Source organism: Anastrepha obliqua, chromosome 5 (assembly GCF_027943255.1).
Source record: "Anastrepha obliqua isolate idAnaObli1 chromosome 5, idAnaObli1_1.0, whole genome shotgun sequence".
Taxonomy (NCBI): Eukaryota; Metazoa; Arthropoda; class Insecta; order Diptera; family Tephritidae; genus Anastrepha; species Anastrepha obliqua.
Genome location: NC_072896.1, coordinates 124,340,597 through 124,358,589, shown reverse-complemented (window position 1 = coordinate 124,358,589; position 17,993 = coordinate 124,340,597). Strand labels below are relative to the sequence as shown.

At 37.5% G+C, this 17,993-nt stretch overlaps 1 protein-coding gene across 1 annotated transcript in view; it reads right to left on the bottom strand.

The window, feature by feature from the left end:
- Nucleotides 1-250: 250 nt before the first annotated feature.
- Nucleotides 251-17,993, bottom strand: part of LOC129247105 (serine-rich adhesin for platelets) — a 346,746-nt gene continuing 329,003 nt past the window's right edge. Inside the window, exons 6-10 of the mRNA XM_054886033.1 lie at nt 8,442-8,701; nt 8,082-8,366; nt 4,725-4,920; nt 3,972-4,662; nt 251-3,871 (exon numbers count right to left, since the gene is read on the bottom strand). Of these exons, the coding sequence (XP_054742008.1) occupies nt 2,584-3,871; nt 3,972-4,662; nt 4,725-4,920; nt 8,082-8,366; nt 8,442-8,701 (2,720 nt within the window). The 3' untranslated portion in view covers nt 251-2,583. The remainder of the gene's footprint in view (nt 3,872-3,971; nt 4,663-4,724; nt 4,921-8,081; nt 8,367-8,441; nt 8,702-17,993) is intronic.

Here is a 17,993-nt window from a genome sequence, read left to right as displayed (position 1 = left end):
TCAACTAATTCAACTGTTTAAACATTTTACGAGTTTTATAAAGAAAACTTAATATGAAAAATTTCTTGCGATATAAAAGAAACATTTTATGTATGGTGGTGCGAAGCCCACTGGGAAATGCTAGTATTTTATAAGTTTCTATTACGTGCCCATTAGCAGAATGGCCTATACAACATTTTTTAATGTGGAAATCAAATATTTGATTTCATATTCCGCACACATACATATGTACATACCCAAAGACACATCCTTAATTTGAAACAGAAAATTTCATATATAGTATTTATATTTGTATATTTATTTATTGGTTTTTCAGCATTTGCTTTCCCTTCAATGATCAAGCCACAAATCATTAGCTTATCAGACATTCCATTCAATTGAAACTGCGTTTCGATGGCAAATGAAATTTGTTTATAATAATAACTGCCAAAGCTGGATTCGGGCACGGTTTGCCCTTTTCCAAACTACTCAAATGTTAGATTACAATTTCTGCTGTTTCATCCATTTTGGATTGTTTTTTTTTTTTATTATTATTTTTTTTTTCAATTTACGGCAAATATGCATTTTTCAACTCTTTTAACTGTGACAACTTCAATTAATTTAATGAATTTTTCATTTTCGCTTTTACATTTCTGTTGTGTATTATTTACGACAGTTTTCCACTTCATTTCGAAAACAGAGAAGTTAAGAAAGGGTGAACAACTATGCCATTTGCAATTGTTTCTCATTACTTTGGGGGGGGGGGGCAATAGTTGTCGTATTTGTGGTATGTAATAAATACTAACACACATAAGTTCTTATACATATTTTTCTTCATGCATTCAAGTAAGCCTACACACCTATACATACACATATAAAACAAATGAACAATCAATATTAGTTATATTTTTTTCTTTGTAATTATAATGCACATTCTTGGATATTTAATTCATCAATACAACTCAGCCCAACGCGACACAACCGCCTGCCTGACTGGCTGATTGGCTGACTGACCGGCTGACTCCAACTTAAGGTAGTAAAGAAAGGTAGCTAAATACTACACAATAATATTTATAAGCTTAATGTTTAGGTACACACTTTTACTATAATTAAATAAATACAATTAACATGAAATAAACTGAAAGTACAGTGAAAATTATAATCTTTAAAGCTAAAATATTCCTTTACATTCACTTTCTTACGCCTTGGACACACGTTTTTTGCAAGAGTGAAGTGTTTTCACACAGTGAAACACATTAATTATAAGTAAATCCAGTTATTCCTCCTCCTCCGCCTACACACAAATATTTATTAAGGTGCTACTCCTCAGGTTCCGTATCATTAATGGACTGCTTTGCGGGCGCTAAAGTTCCTAGTTAAGTTTGCATTAGACGGGCCGATTCCATTTCATTGCACACATACATACATTTGTTTTCATACCCCTTACAATATTCTTCGTTTGTGTTTATATTTTTTTCAAATCGTTCAAAACTTTTGCTTTATTAAAAATTTCTGCGCAGCCTGGTGACGCCATTAGTTAGCTTGCCGCTGCCACAAATATCGCATGGAACAATCAAAATAAATTTAAAAGCCGATATTTACATTTTCTCTCTGGTCATACAATTTTCTGGTCTTCAAATTTTCCTATAAATGCAGACGTAATTGGCGCTCATATTCGTCTAATAAATTTTGCTTCGAAAATTTTGTTGCTGGCTAGATGTCGTATTTTTAATAGAAAGCTTAGCTAATAGTTTCATATGCATGGGTATGTGTTTCACCACACCATTTCATACTCAGAATAAGGCATATATGGGGGTTCCAGTATTTGAGTTGTTAATTGCGCGCGAAACTATTTTCAGCAAAATCAGTCAGAGATAACTAAAAACTCAAATACGTCAGACAACACTCCCGAATTTCTGATGCAGAATCTGCACATGATTAGTAGTGCTCCAGGGTGATGAAGCCCCGAATATTAACCAGAATTTTTCTTTCTTATGCATATTTTTAGCAACCAGTAAGTCCATTTGTATGGAAATGCATTCGCAACTTGCGAGCAAAAGCGGAACAGTTGCCATCCAAATTAGTTTCCTTCAGCATAAATATTTCAGTATTAAGATTTCACATCTCTTCCCTAAGCATTCATAACAATGCGAAAGTATTTTTTTTTTATTATTATTTTTACTCTCTGTTGTACATGAAACCATCAAAATTACAAGTAATTCATTAACGCTTTCTCATTTCTCTTCCTTCAAATAAATAAAATTAAATAAAGTTAAGTAGTTCGAGGCTACCCAAATAGCGCCAAATCCCAGCAAACTATATAATTTTGGCCAGTGTGTTCTGTCATGTTTTGTGCGCTCTTCTACCCTCAAAGCAATCACATTTCCAACGCCTTGAGGTGCTGAATTTGTGAAATGTCTGTGCTTTGCCAGTGGAAGAGCCACAGTTTATTTAACCTCTTATTGGCTTAAGTTTTTTTTGCTTTTCTTTTTTAAAAAATAAATTACGTTTTTCTGTTGAACGCCTGCTAAATTGTTATTGCAATTAGATTCAGAAGCTATCCTCTTCCTCATCTTCTTCTGCTAATTCTAACGCTTCGTCTTGTCATACCGTTGAGCCGTTAGCAAATATTTCTGTATCATCGGACCAGCTAACTTCCATTGGCGTACCGTTGAGGCTGTTGATTTTGTCGAACAAGATAACATCGTCTTCCAGTGAAATGTGCGAGTTCTTTAGCGACGAGGTTGAACCTGTTGTTGCAGACGAGGTCGATGCTGAGCAAGCATCATCAGATGACGCGGAGCAGCTTTCGTCCTCGGAATTTGTGCCCGACACCATAGCTTCACCCGCGGATTCCTGTATCTCGTGGAATTTCTTTTTAAGATCATGCACGGAGGCGTGTGTGGGTAACGACTGCATATCCAATCGCTCACCCGAATTCAACTTGGATGTGTCGCAGGTGATGAGCTTTCGGGCGGCTGCGCTGGAGTTTGGAGTGTGTGGAAAAAACGAGTCATCGTGTCTGCCTGCCAATACCAGCTCCTCGTCTATTTCTGAACACAGCGTAGATGTTCGTGGATGTATCGCATTTTGATGCGGTGAACTCGAACTAACCGGTTCCTTCCAGTTGATCAACTCCAATTGATGCTGCTTCCATGCACTTGAGCTGGAGCTTTGACGCAATAGCCGTTTGCCGCTTTTGGTGCCCACCGAGCCGGTGCTGAGCGCACCTGCACTAGCGTTCACTGGTTCGGTGCCTTTAACACTCACCGATTTGGAGCGAGTGCGCGAGTGCGGACGTTTGCTGAACTCGGTTCGCACATCGCTGGAATGTCGTATCACTGTGGTAGCAGACATTGACTGCGAGAGTGGATTGGGTCCCTCACTGCTATTACCATTGCCATATGATGCACCGCTGCCGACACTACTCAAAGATGTATTCATGGCGCTGGTGCCTCCGGACAACTGCCGACGAGTCGAAGGACTGCGCTCAACTGAACGAAAAGAACCAGCGCGTTTCACCATTTTCGATGCGGCTGCTTCGGGTGTATCATCGTCCATCTCTAGCACCCACGACACGGAATCAGGCTTTTCAATTACACCCTTGACCACAGGTGATGTGGGTGGCGAAAAATCGTCCATTTGTATGCTGGCCATTGATGAACCGTTCATCAGCTGAGAACGATTCAGTGAGTGAATACTAGATTGAGTGCTTGCGTTGTGCGATTCCATTGCGGAGAGCTCATGCAATTTGGTTTCCACGATATGCAATTGCTCTGAGCGCTGCTTGAGCTGCCATTGCAAGGCCTCGTTATCGTAGCTGAGACGCTTTCGTTTTACCATTTCGTGGTTATAAGCCTTTTGCATGTCGTCTATTTGGCGAAGGAAGTCCCTGCAAGGAAAGAAATTGAAACATTAATATATGATTAAAAAAAAATGTAATGAAAATAAAAAATTTATTTTCCATATTCAAATATTTCCCTCATACTTACTTCTCCTTCTCCGACTTGATGTCAAGCTCTGATTTTAGCATCTCCATCATCGACTCAAGCTTGGATATTTTGCCTGTTAGTACGGCGCGCTCTTCAGCATCTCGCATCAATTTCTCGTTTTGTTTGATCAGCTTCGAAATCTCTTTCTGCTTCAACTCCAACACACAGTGTAAGCTGTCCACCTCGCTTTCCAAGCGCGCAAACTCCGAAGTGCTAGAGTTACGTGGTGAGCTAATGCCGCTACTACGGTCCAAGCTCTCATTGAAACTGCGCTGAGATGATCGCAAAACCGAAATTTCCTCCTGCGATAAATTCAATTTATCACGCAACTCACGTTCCCTATTTTCGTTGGAGGCTCGCAGCGTTTCCACTTCCTTCGTAATCATTTTTATGTGCTCATGACACTGCTCCTGACGTTCTGAGGCAACTTTTAAATGCGTAGCGTAGGAATTTTCCGAACTCTTCAGCTTTTCACGCAACTCTTGCTCAGAAATCTCCAACGCACTGAAACGTTCCTTCAATTTCGTTTCACGTTCGTCGGCTGCGCAGAGCTCTTGGTTTTTCTGTGAGAGTTCCAGGCGAAACGATTCTATGGTACGTTTATGCTCCAAATTTTTTGCCTCCAATTGTGATTCGAGTACATTGAACTTCTCTTGTGCAAAAGCTTGATAATCGGCTAGATTGGCTTGTTCTATGGAAGAGAAGAGGAGAGTTTGGTTAAATTATTTTCAGGATATCTTATGCAGAATTTACCTTTGTCCAATTCGCAGCGGTGAAATGCTTGCAGATTTTGCTCGCGCTGTAAATAATAGCCTTCTTTTTCACATAGTTGATCCTGTAGCTGAGCACAGTTGGTTTTCGCTTCATCCAGCAGCTTCAGTGTTGTGCTTAAACGTTCCTCAATTTTGTGTTTCTCGGTTTTTACTCTCGGACATGCGAATGCATCCAGCTGTGAAGTGAGATAATTAAAATGTTACGAAGCCTTTCTAGCATAAAATTCGATAAATCGGAAATCCGTTAAATACGTTTTTTATTTATCGAATATTTTCGTGTAAATTATTTTCTTCTTTTGGTTTTTGATATATTTTTAACAGAAATTTTAATAATTCTTTTTCTTAGTATTTAGTTGTTTTTTCTTTGTATTACTGAACGAAACATTAACAACTGTGACGTTTACTTTATAGTGCAATGTTTCTTGTAGTTCTTAGTCGTGAAGTCCGATACGCCTTGAGTCCGATATATCGAGCGCTATGCCTAGCAGGCTCTGAGCTGTTTGGTTTTTTGCTTTTTACAAATTGGCATTAGATGAAATTTTGTCTCTTCTGCAGCGTGGCAATGAAAGTGCAGATGTTTGGAAAGATTCTTAGCCACCAATTGAACATGAAGGACAAGACACAGATGAGAGCAGCGACAAATCGGACGAAGAAAATGATGCGAATCTGAACAACTTAGGGCCTAAATTATTACAGACTAAGTGCGAACTTCGGCGTTTACACACAAATATGATAGTCCATCTAGATACATAACAGGTATTCAGCCATAAATTCCTCAAGGTCCTGTATCACACGAGTCCTCGTGGAGTAATGAAATGGCAGGTTAGGTTAGGTTAGCATGGTTGCCCAGAAAGAGGGCCCACTTGGACGAATAAATCAAATTCATCCTTTATGATACCATTGCAAGGGAAATAAGATGAAGGAAACCGATAGTATGAAAGAAGAGGGTAGGGGGATTACGAACGGTGACTGATTTGCCGTTGTGTTAGCCGCTTAATGATGCTTACGAAGTTCAACCGAGATTTGATATCAAGTGAGAGAAGTGAGAACCAAGATGCCGAAAGTCCCGCGGGAGCAGTGCAGCTAATTAGAAGGTGCTGTAGTGCTGAGATGATTCCATCTAATCTTCAGGACTCGAAATAATTCGAAGTCTCACCACATGCATACCTCGCGGATAGCGATCTGTGAGGATACCCACGAAATTTGAGAGCTGAGATTTTGTTATCCTCGGAAGATCCCTCGAACACTTCCGATTCACACGTGTTCAGAAGGATTTCAAAAACTTACAAGTTTGTGTACTTGCCTAGCGCTCACTGAGTAATGGAATGACAGATTATGAACCACTTTCGGATTAAAAAAACAAAGGAAAATTTTACTGCCAGCTAAGAAAAGAAAGCAGATTCCAAACTTTACTTGCACTGCAATACTTCAGCCTACAAACACCATCAGAAAAAAGTTATAATTGAAATGGTTGTAGCATTTTCATTAGACTGCGCAGAGAAAAAAAACGCTGATGGTTACTGAAGATGAAGACGGTGACCAGCTTGCTAAGGCAGGCACCCGCTTGCCTAAGATGAGTACGTCGCACATATGTCCGCACAGATGTACTCTGTGTTTCGAAGACGGAACTAGACGAGGAACTAACTCTGGAAGCATAGCCTATATGGCAAGCCTCGACCTACCAATGACAAAAATATTGCTACGAACTTGCAACACGAAAACAACCAACTTTATTTTATCACTCCCAAGGAAGGAATGTAAAATATTGGTTGAAGTACTGATGGGAAACTGTCTCACTCCATATCACGCAGCTAAGAAGAAAGGGGTACGTTAGAATACCTCCTTTGCCACTGTCCTGCTCTTAACAGAACTCGTTGTAACTACCTAGGATCGGTACACTTTTCATTTCACTTTGAAGCAAACTGTTTATTAAAACTCGCCAAGACATGAATCACGAACTATGCTTAATAGGACTCCAACAAATGCTAAAATTTTAACCAACTTATGGCGCAGCTATTGTATGGGGCTAATGTGCATAGTTCATTATGAAGACACTATAATTAAATGCATATATAATATAATTTTCTTACTATTGCTATTAAAGACTTCACGAGGTTATTTTCCATGTTGGCTCTGACTATAGCATACGCGGATGATATAGTCATTATAAAAAATGCGAGATTGGTAGGACTGTAATGAACACAAGCAAAACCAAATAATAAGATTGCGCTATAAAGAGATGATTAACGATTTTTTATAACCGGAATTGGATGGTATTGATCTGGACAACGTTTATTTCCAACAAGACGGCGCTACGTTCCACACAAGCAACGAAACTATTGATCTTTCCCGGAAAAGTTTCCGGACCGTGTTATCTCTAGAAGAGGTGATCACAATTAGCCACCGAGATCTTGTGATTTAACACCTTGTGACTTGTTTCTTTGGGCCCACGTGAAAGAGAAGGTCTACGCCAACAGCCCAGGGTCGATTCAAGACCTCGAAGATGGAATTCGCTATCGAGGACATAGGGCAGTCACTTTGCAATTCGGTTAAGGAAGTCCTGTAGGCGTGGTCGTGGTGGTTATTTGCCTGATGTTATTTTCCACTATTAACGGCATACCTTCCTCTTTATAATGAAATAAACATCCGATCATTTATATTAAATAATAGCATTTTTCTTTGAATATCAAAATAACACCTCTGTTTGGAAAACCCTATACTTATATAATATAATGTAATATTTTATGATTTTTATTAAACCTTATAAGGCATCTTCTTTTCATTGCCAAGCCACTCCAAAAAAACTTAAAAAAATTTCCATATACCATCGATCCACCTTAATGTATATACATACAGGTGTATATGCACATAGCCAAAAACAGTTTTAGCATCGCACAAAGCACTTGTCCTTGAAGTCCGCTGAATTCGCGTATCTGGCTAAATACAAACAGACAAAGGCATTTATTTGTACCTGTGAAAAGTATTCAAGCGAAATGTGGAAAATATTTGCGATGTGCGAATAGTTTTCGGTTTCGTAATTTTGTGTAAATTTGTACATAAGTACCTGTTTTCGATCGAAAAACTGATGAGGAAAAATTCTTAATTTTTTTTGTCAATGACCCTTAGACGCAATAAATTAAATTACTTTTGAAAAGATGAAAAAACCGCTCCAAATTAATAGTTAATTGCTTCACTTCAAAGAAAGGTTACAAACTTCTTCTAACTTTCACAAAAGACACTCCTGCATACCCATACATACATACATACCTATGTATGGTTGTTTGTACAAATGAGATGCATCAAAATGTATAGAAGTGTTTTTGTGTCCTGTACTTACATTGAACACCGCATACTGCAGCAAAACGCCCAAAGCCTCTATGCCTTTGTTGCGGTGCTCTTCCTGCAATTCCGTCTGCTCCAGGTGCCGCTCGATTGCCTCATAGTCCACTCGACCGTTACACGAATGTCGATTCAAATGTTTCAAACGCTGCAGCTCCGTCGCATCCAGTCGCTCAGCGACTCCGGTCGCTGGCACAGGCGCTTCCTCAGCCGAGCGTTGTTGTTGATGGGATTTCGGTAGCAAAGCTTTGCCACGCGCCGAGAGCAATTTCGATTGAGATTTCTGCGCAATAGAAACAGTTTTTGATAAATAGAAACTCATGCATGTAGAAAATCAATACCGGGGCTCGTTACTCACTTTTTCCAGCAACGTTCCACCGAGCACTGTGGCACTAGAGCCGGTAGTTGTGGACGTTGCTGACTTCTTGCCATGATGTCCTAGGATGGGCGATGGGGTTTGTGAATTTGTGCGTGTTGTTGTGGTTGTTGTTGTACCATTAGTTACAGTTGTTGTTGTGATGCTATTATTGTTATTGTGATTGATTTCATGCAACTCTGTTGGTGCATCTGTGTGTTTGGCATTTTTATTCACCGCACTGCCGATACCACGATTTTGATCTGCAAGAGAAGACGAGAAAAAAGTTCAGTAACGGCGCAGATGCAGTATGAGGTCGAAGAGAATTGCTCACACTTAGGTTATGATTAATTATTTTATTGTAAAAAAATGGTTTTATAAAAACAAAAATATAAAAACAAAAAAATAGAAAAAAATAAAAAAAAAATAGAAAAAAATAAAAAAAATAGAAAAAATAAAAAAAATTAAAATATTTTATAGCATCGCAGGGTTGGAAGAATTATTTTAGTAAAGTTATTTTTGTATTTGGTTTGGAACCAAATAAAATTGGAACTATCTAAGCTTTAATTATTAAGCAGAATAAATGCACATAGAACATGTACAAGGTGGCACAAAATTAATCATCTCTCCGCAGATTTATAATTCTTGCAAATAGCGCCGTACGCCCATCATATTTGACACTTGTGAAGTAGGCACCTGCAGTATACAAGCAGACAAAGGAGGACGTAAAGGTCAAAATAAAAATTTCCATTACTCAAAATATTTTGTTTACCATTTATTTAGTAAAGAAGTTATTAAACAACAAAATTGGTGGATTAATTTTGCGCCCCCTTGTATAGGAAATAGAGTAGAATATGCTCGACAGTAATCTGGACCAAGTCACATGGGAAAATAATTCATTTTTAAAACCCAATTAAGCAGTCAACCTTAGGACTAAACCCACAAATTTGTATTAAGGTCGGCTTGAAACTATCGTAAGAGATCACTCCTGTACTTGAACTGTTGCCATTTCCGTGCCTTCGCCCACGTGTGTGCTCAGCAATCGCTTTGCTAAATAGTCAAGTGTTTAAATTCATTAAAATCAGAATAAAAGTACGAAAGCTTACAGATCTCATTCAAAGTTGTAGTAGGAGCAAAATTTTAACACAAATAATATTTTTCAAAACTATTTTATTTACAAAAAACTCAATTTTCGAAAGTACATTCCAGTTGGTGTTGCTCACATAAATCTGCCTGCCGAGGGGCGACCGCTATTAGAAAAATGTTTTTCTTAAATTTGGTGTTTCACCGAGATTCGAACTTACGTTCTCTCTGTGAATTCCGAATGGTAGTCACGCAGCAACCCATTTAATTACGGCGGCCGCCGAAAAAACTTTGGTACAGAAAAGAAGGGAGATGCCCGGTTAATATAGAAGTACGTTACGAGGTGTTACACTATATTTGATTTTATTGTTTTGATTTTATGCATTTCGCTGAATTTTTTCGACGAAGTATCATAGTAAGTGCAAGTACGGAAGTGTAAGTACGGAAAAAATATAATTCCTAACCAGATGAACTACTTTGATATGAATAAATGTAAGTCGTCCAGGATTTTAATTGTAAAAAGGCAAAATACACTTCCAAAACATAAATATTTTCATCCACACACACAACCCCATATTTATAGGTACATATGTAGATATAATAATACAGCAGCATAAGCAATGAAATTTCCAACACATTGCGTGCGAGTTCAGAAAACCAGTTGGTGCACTATTTTGAAAATGAAAAGCGCAAGCCAAGCCAAGGAAGTCACAAACCTTTAGGCAACGGAAGGAAACTTGAAACTCCACCAAATATCTTCAAGCCTCAAGGTTTCTTTGGCAATTAAGAAACGTACATACGCATGCACATACAGAAGTGGACAAAAATCTATGTATGTATGTGTGTATATGTGTGTACACATGTGCGTGTGATAAGCGATGAGGTTCGACTTTAATTGGTGATAGCCACATAAGGCATTCAATGCCCAAAAACCAAATCAAAATTATCATAAAACTATGGAGAATTCCACATATGGACAGCAACATTACAACATTAAGATAGCAAAAGACTAGTGAAACCACCCAAATGCGTGGGCAATAAATTAATAAATAATTTCAATGCGAAATCAGCGTTTGGATTGGGCTGCAAGTTACTCGACTGTCCCACGCACTTTCTCGTTACTATTTAAAGGATAATGAAAAACTTGAAGAGCTATTTTAGAAATGCAATTTTATGCAATTAAAAGTGAAAAATAGATGCAGTCATGAGGAAGTTAACTTTTCTTCCTGCTTGGCGAAGCTACACCATTTATGTGAAAATAGCTTTTAATTGAGACTTCAGCCAAGTTCATTACGACTATAGAATTCGTAAGAGGAAGAAAACATTAGTTTTAAATTAATTTACCACCTATGACTTTATGCAGTTTACAGCTCACTTTTACGTAATTTGATCGCAGTTGGATATAAAAATGTGCATGTGCAGATGTGTGTATGCTATAAGTTATCTGCATCCACGAGGGCCATTCAATACATCCTTAAAATAAGAGTTCGTTTGCTGGGTTTTGTTAGCAGTTTTGGTTTTCTAGTTTTCACAGAATTTTTCCGCTTTTTTGCAAGGTATACGAAATTTATTTCACTATATTCAATATTTACAGAGCGCCAAAATAATTATCTGTGTAGGAGGTGCCTCGAGTTCTGTTCTGTATTTTTGAGTCTGAAAGTGAGAAAATCCCTTACAGAAAAATTTATATTCATCACGAGATTGAGTTTCTTCCTTTAAAACGTGCACAATGAGTTCATTATTTCTCCTTTCACGTTTAATACATTTTTCGATTAAGATTTGTTCGGTATTATAGAAAGTTTATTATTTTTGTAACCAAGTTTAGATTCTTAAATTACTCGGTGTGGAAGTTGACAATTTCTAAGGCAAAATTGTGAATATAATTGTATGTTGCAATACTTACAAATTTTATTTAATATATTTTCGGCCTGAAAAACTAAAACTAAAAAAAATTGAGTTTATCTTAATAAAAAAAATCAAAAAATATTCGAGCCCGGCTGCTTTGGAGGAAATCATTTTTTTTAATGTCTTAAAATTGAAAATTACTATTAATTTTAGAATCATTTGCTTAATAGCAGGCGTAGCAGCTGGCGTAGCAGCTGAAGTTGCTCGCATGATGAAAATAGGTGTGGTATTTAGCAGACCGTTATTCGGCTCTGGGCGAATTTGACAGAATTAGATGATAGGTTAACGTAACCTGGGATGTGTTAACCAAATTTAGCTTGTGTTACTGATATACGAAAAAAATTAACCAATGAACTTCGCTGCCATCTGAAAAACGACTTATTGGATGAGTGTGGGAATAGATATGAAATTATCGTGCAAAATTCGGCTGCCAAATCTTTTGTTACGTACCAGCTCAAGTTCCCCTCACAATTTACTTCTTCCCCTTAGTTAATGAGTAAACCCTGTAAATATATCATCCATGATCATCCTTACGCAATTTTGTTTTTCACCATAGCAGATTGGCCAAACCTCATGATGAAAAGATCTCAATTTAATCGATCATCCTTGGTAATCTAACTTCCGTGTAGCCAAGAGATTTAATTCTTAGTTCTCTTGTTTGGGAGTCAATGGTGAAGAAGTTGTTATGAAATGTTTCTCCTTTTTATTATTGACAATAACTGAGTATTAATTGAATTAAGTAAATGGTAGACGCGCACAAATCCACTCGGTTGAAGCGGCCGCAGTGAGTTAAGGTAAAAAAAAAATCTTTCTTTTACACAAAGCACATATTTTGTTTCATATCAGAACTTGTTGAACTACCTCATATTGCAAAATTTTCGCGCGGTTTCACTGATTCACAAACACCATCAGTTGCAAATACCACCATTTAAAAAAAGAAACGAATGCAGCGAGTAGTGAGATCCCACAATTTTATTATTATTTTTTATCATCATTTGATATTTCATATTTACCGATTTCATTCAAGAGTAGGACTTAAAATTGCGAGTCAGCATCGACAAGAGTTGAAGCAGCACTTAAAAGATACTAAGTTGAAATTTACTTATACAGTCACAAAGAGTCAAATAATGTCTAACTATGGCGGTTACGCTTCTATTAGACAGACCTTCGGACTACTTTAAACTTGAATTCTGTTACTAAAAGGGTTAATTGTTTTACTTGCTTTTTATATGAAAAATGTAGTGTGAACCACATTTTATGATAATCTCTTTTCTGCTCTTTTCAAAATTATAGTATGTAAAGGGTCGTTCAAAAGTGCCGCATATATGTATGTCAGTAGTGAATAATTCCTAGACCTTTTTTATGTAATCTTTGACATTTTTCAAGCACACAGGTGTACAATACGCGATAGAACAACGCGTTAAAATTATTGAAGGTTTTTATGAAAATAATCGATCTTTAAAAGCAACATCAAATAATCGTACGAAATAAATTCCAAGAAACTGGTTAGTGTCGAATGTGGAAAAAATACTAACAGGCCAAAAACTGGGCGTTGTATTGAGAATACTGCTGTTGTAGCGCAAAGTGTTGCTGAAGAACCTTCAACATGGACGTATCGACGGTCTCCGCAATTAGGCATTCATAAATCGATTGTTTGGTGGGTTTACCTGTGGGCGTGAACAATTAAATTATGTTTTTTCGTATTTTGAATAAAAATAGTGACACGTGAAAGGATCTAAATAGTTTCATGTTTCGTTTTAAAGAAACATCTAAACGCGTCTTTTATAAGCGCCCTTATATTTATACTGAAGGAAACTAGGAAACTGTTTCTCTTTTGTTCGAAAGTTGAGAATGCATTTCCCTACAAATGTTGTTACTGCTTTCTAAAAATATAAATAAGAAGGGAAAATTATATTTCTGGGTTAAAGGGTTTCATCAACATGCGAAACTACTAATCATATGCCGATTCTGAATCAGAAGTTTGGGAGTGTTGTCTGGCGTATTAGATTTTTAGTTATCTCTAACAGGTTTTGATGAAAATGTTTTCTCCCAATTAACAACTGAAATAGTGGAACCCATATTAAATTATTAGCTAAACTTTCTATTTACGGCATCTGGTGTTTCGTGCACGTTTGCCCATGCGTCGGTTTGAAATTTGCAGTTTATAGTCAGAAACCATAAAATTGAAAATTTGTACACGAAAACGTTAGTTCATAAAATACATTATGATTCGTTCTTTTCGACAATACAAATATTTTTAAACAAATCTCTTTCTACTTTCTGATAGTCCACAAAGAGCGATTAAAAAACATCACTCCACCCTAGTATGCCTACATAAGTACATATACGTTGCATGTTCTTGTCCTATCTGAACAATTGCCTTTCCAAACTTTGATTCGCATAAAAATATTGCTACAAATATTCCAAATTAATGAGAAATATCTAAAGATTTTCCCTAACAAATCTCCACAGTATCGAAATTGGTGTGAGTACACCGATAGTTATAAAAGTTCACGGACAACAATTTTCGCCCAACTAAACCATCCCTTAATAAAGAAAATCGAAAAGCTGAATAAAACTAAATTTAGTATAGAAACTTCTTACTCTAGACTAAATATCTGCGGTTCAATTGTCTTTGCTGCCCCTTTCGGCTTAACAATTGCGATATGAAGTGAGTTGTTGAGCGACAGGATGCGACGGAGCTGCAGCTTTTGAAACATTTGAATCGACATTCGTATAACGGTCAATGTTCAATGAAGCGATTGAGCGGCACCTGAAGCAGACGCAATTGCAGGAAGAGCACCGCAACAAAGGTATCGAGGCCTTGGGCGTTTTGCTGCAGTATGCAGTGTGTGATGTAAGTACAGGATACAAAACCACTTCTATACATTTTGATGCATCTCATTTCTACAAACAACCATGCATATGTGTGTATGTAAGGATGTCTTTTGTGAAATCAGAAATAAGTTTGAAGGCTGCCTTTGACACGGATCAATTAACTACGAGTTTAGGGCGGGTTATTCGTCAAGTAATTTATTTTATTGCGTTTACGTATCCTTGCAAAAAAAAAACTCTTATATTTATGGTTTTTCCAAATCCGTTTTGGAGACAAAAGCACGTGTCAACAACTGTTTCTACACAAAACAGACAAATGCCATTGCTTGTATGTAGCGGATACTCGAATCCAAAACACCCCAAGGACAAGTGCTCGCGCGTCAAGTGCTAATTAAGTAATACACACTAAAACACAATAGCTGTGCTAGTGGCTGAGCAAAATATTCGCGGCTCAGTTGTCCTTGCTACCCCTTTCGGCTTAATAGCTTAACAATTGCGTTGTTTATGTGGTGACTACCGAAAATACCTTTTTATTGAGGCAAAGGTGCAACTTTAAAGGGTCTAATCAGTAGAACAACTGATCTTTTGTTTTTTTCTTGGGAAGTTCTATTTTAAATGTACAAGTGATATGTTTCTTTGTTGTTGTTTTATGTGTTTTTTTACCTCCTGTTTGCAACGGTAGTCCTAAATTTTGTTGTTGTACTATTGCCATAATCTTACGCGGATTCATGGGACGGTGAAAAGAACTTTGCATTACCTGTAGAACTATAGAGTATATAAAGCCAAGTCATTGCAATGGCAGCTCAATCAGCGCTCAGAAGAGTTGCATTTAAGTCGTTCTAAGTTAGTGAGTTTTTCATCGAGGGCCAACAAAGAAATGGACGATTTATTTTCACCCAAGTCACCTGCGGTTGGTGATTCAACCGAAAAAGAAGATGCCGTTTTGTGGGTGGACGAAGGCACTGGTTGTTGTCGCACAGTTGAGCGCAGTCCTTCGACACGTCATCCGTCGTCTGGAGACACCAACTCCATGAATAGACTAAGATGCGTTCCAATAGACCGACTGCGTTCACCAGTAGACGAGGAGCCTGCAGTGACTCAAATCTTTAGCACAGCTCGCGAAGTGCTCATTGAAGACGCGATCTGGGACACGTCACAATTAGATTGGAGTGAGTTATCCACAAACTCAGAGGACGAAAGCAGCTCTGCGCCATCTGATGTTGGTTGGTTGGAAGAAGAGGGCATTTGGTTCTACACAGCCTACAGCCATAAATGGTACGCCGATCCGATTTAGAATGGAATGGCGGACCAAAACGGAACGATCTGTTGCGAATATTGCTGCTGTAGCGCAGTGTTGCTGTACACTTCTTCATTTTTTTTTAGATTTATTTAATGGGCTATAAAACTGCATGCTCGGAATTGTTGTAAAGATTTTGATTAAGATTTAGAAACATTTAAAATAATTTGTTATTGTAAATTTCTGTAAGTTTTGCATAAAGTTTGAAGCTTTGAGTTGTAGTATATATAGGATATTTTTGTAAAAAATAAAAAAATAAAAAAATAAATAAACAAATAAATAGGCAAAACTTTGCAATAACTATGAAATGTTACATACTGTTTTTTAATACGTTTAAATAAAAGAAACAATGTCGCGCTGCTATTGTTGTGAACACAGCTGTATGATTATCTTCCACAAATTTATCTTTTTTGAAATTTGTTTAGTTCTCTCCCCTATTAAAATCCGCAGATATTTAATCAAAGTGATAATAAAAAGGAAAAGCTACTAAAGGAGTTCTTTAAGCGCGCCGCGGTTTACGCTTTCTGCCTGTAATCCTCGACACTGTTATGAAAATATTTATTGACAACCGACGTGCAAAAAATTACAAGCAGCCAGTTTTAATTTAAATCTTTTTTTTAATTTTGTAAAACTTTAAAGTGGTATGGGTATTTGTAGTTTCAACTGTATTCTTAAAGAAATAACAAAATAATAACTCCTTTATCGACGACTTAGCTTATTTACGGAAAGATAATACTCCAAACGCCGCTTACACGACTAATTTCTGCGAATCTATCGCAGACTATAAATTTAGCGGGTGGAAATTGGGTTTTACTGACGGGTCAAAAGGATTCCATACTTCTTACGCAGTGGTAAAGGAAAATCAGGAAGTTATCACGTACAGCCTTCTATTTTCATTCTGCTCGATTCTCACCGCTGAAGCAATGCTGCGCCAAAAGTAAGTGTAAACATATCGTCCCCTTAGTATTAAAATAGCCTATACATTTTTTGATGTTTTGAGAAAATGAATTTAAACTTTTTGTCGAAAGTAGCTCTCACTCAAATCTCGTTATGTCTGTAAATATTTATTATTTTTTGACTGACGTTTTGACCCACTTTATGGAACTAGAATTTGACAAAATTTTGACCACATATAAAATCGATGATGGAGAATCAAAAAATGCAATAAAAAAATAATAGCCTATGAGCACATAGGCTATTGTTATACTAAGGGGACGATATAATTTGCTCCAACAGTTTGTCCTGCTTCTAAGCCATCCAAAACCACAAAAAGTCAAGCAAAATCATGGAGTGTATGAAAAACATACTAATTTCCCATCGGAGCAGCATCAAAATTATGTGAATACCTGGGCATTCCGGCATTCAGATTAGCACACATAATTGCCAAGGACATTTCCGTTACACCAACAATCACATCCGAAGTTATCCTACCCAGCGTCATTAATATATCGACTTATTCATGAATAGAGGCAAACAAAGTTACTTCGTGAATGATTGTATTATAAACACCATTATTCGAACATTAAGCCCAAACGTACAAAACCTGCCTATCCATCTTCGGTACCCACCAACCACATCAACCCCATACACACGGTTCCGTATTGGGCACACCATAGTACATCCAACACCTGCCCCTTCTGCCAAGCCACAGTCAGTGTGCATCACCTACTGGTCTTGCACAGAACTTGCTTCTCAAAGGCATCACCACTTCAGCGACACAGATCCTCTCAACTTTTAAAAGATGCCACTGAAGATAACACTAAAAAAAATTTACACATTTCTAAAGAACACCGACCTACTCCATCGTATCTGACCCAACACACTGCTGCTGGCGCTGCGTTTGCTTGAGTCGTGCTACTATTATTTTGACCGCCACAGTATATGTTAGTGCGTAAAGGAATCTCGGCTCAGCAGTAAAACTTTCTGAGATCTTTAAAGCGGTCTGCATAGACATATACCATAAATCGCGTGCTACAGTAGGTACCCGCCTAGACGAATATTCGCTCGTAACGACAATTCCAATAATAACCCTTTCGATTGTCCTGCAAAGCGCTCTCAAATACTCATTTTCTTAGTAACTGATGAAATTTAACAATTACAAAACATGATATGTACGTATGTATGTATGTATGTTCAAAAACAAAAACAAACAAAAACAAAACATCTGAAACCTGCTCAGCAACTCCTGCCTAATGCCAACAACTTATCCACGGATTACGCTCCACGATGAAAATAATAGATTAATATAATATGTATGATTGTGACAACGCAACGTAGCAATGAATTAAGTCGACAACAGCCGCCAAACATGAAATATTCAACAAATGAATGGCGGTTTGCATTGCGCAGGCGCGCCATAAAGCACGTGATATCAACGCATTTTTGGCATGCGATGTTAACGTACGAGCAGTGCAAATATGCCACACACGCGCACG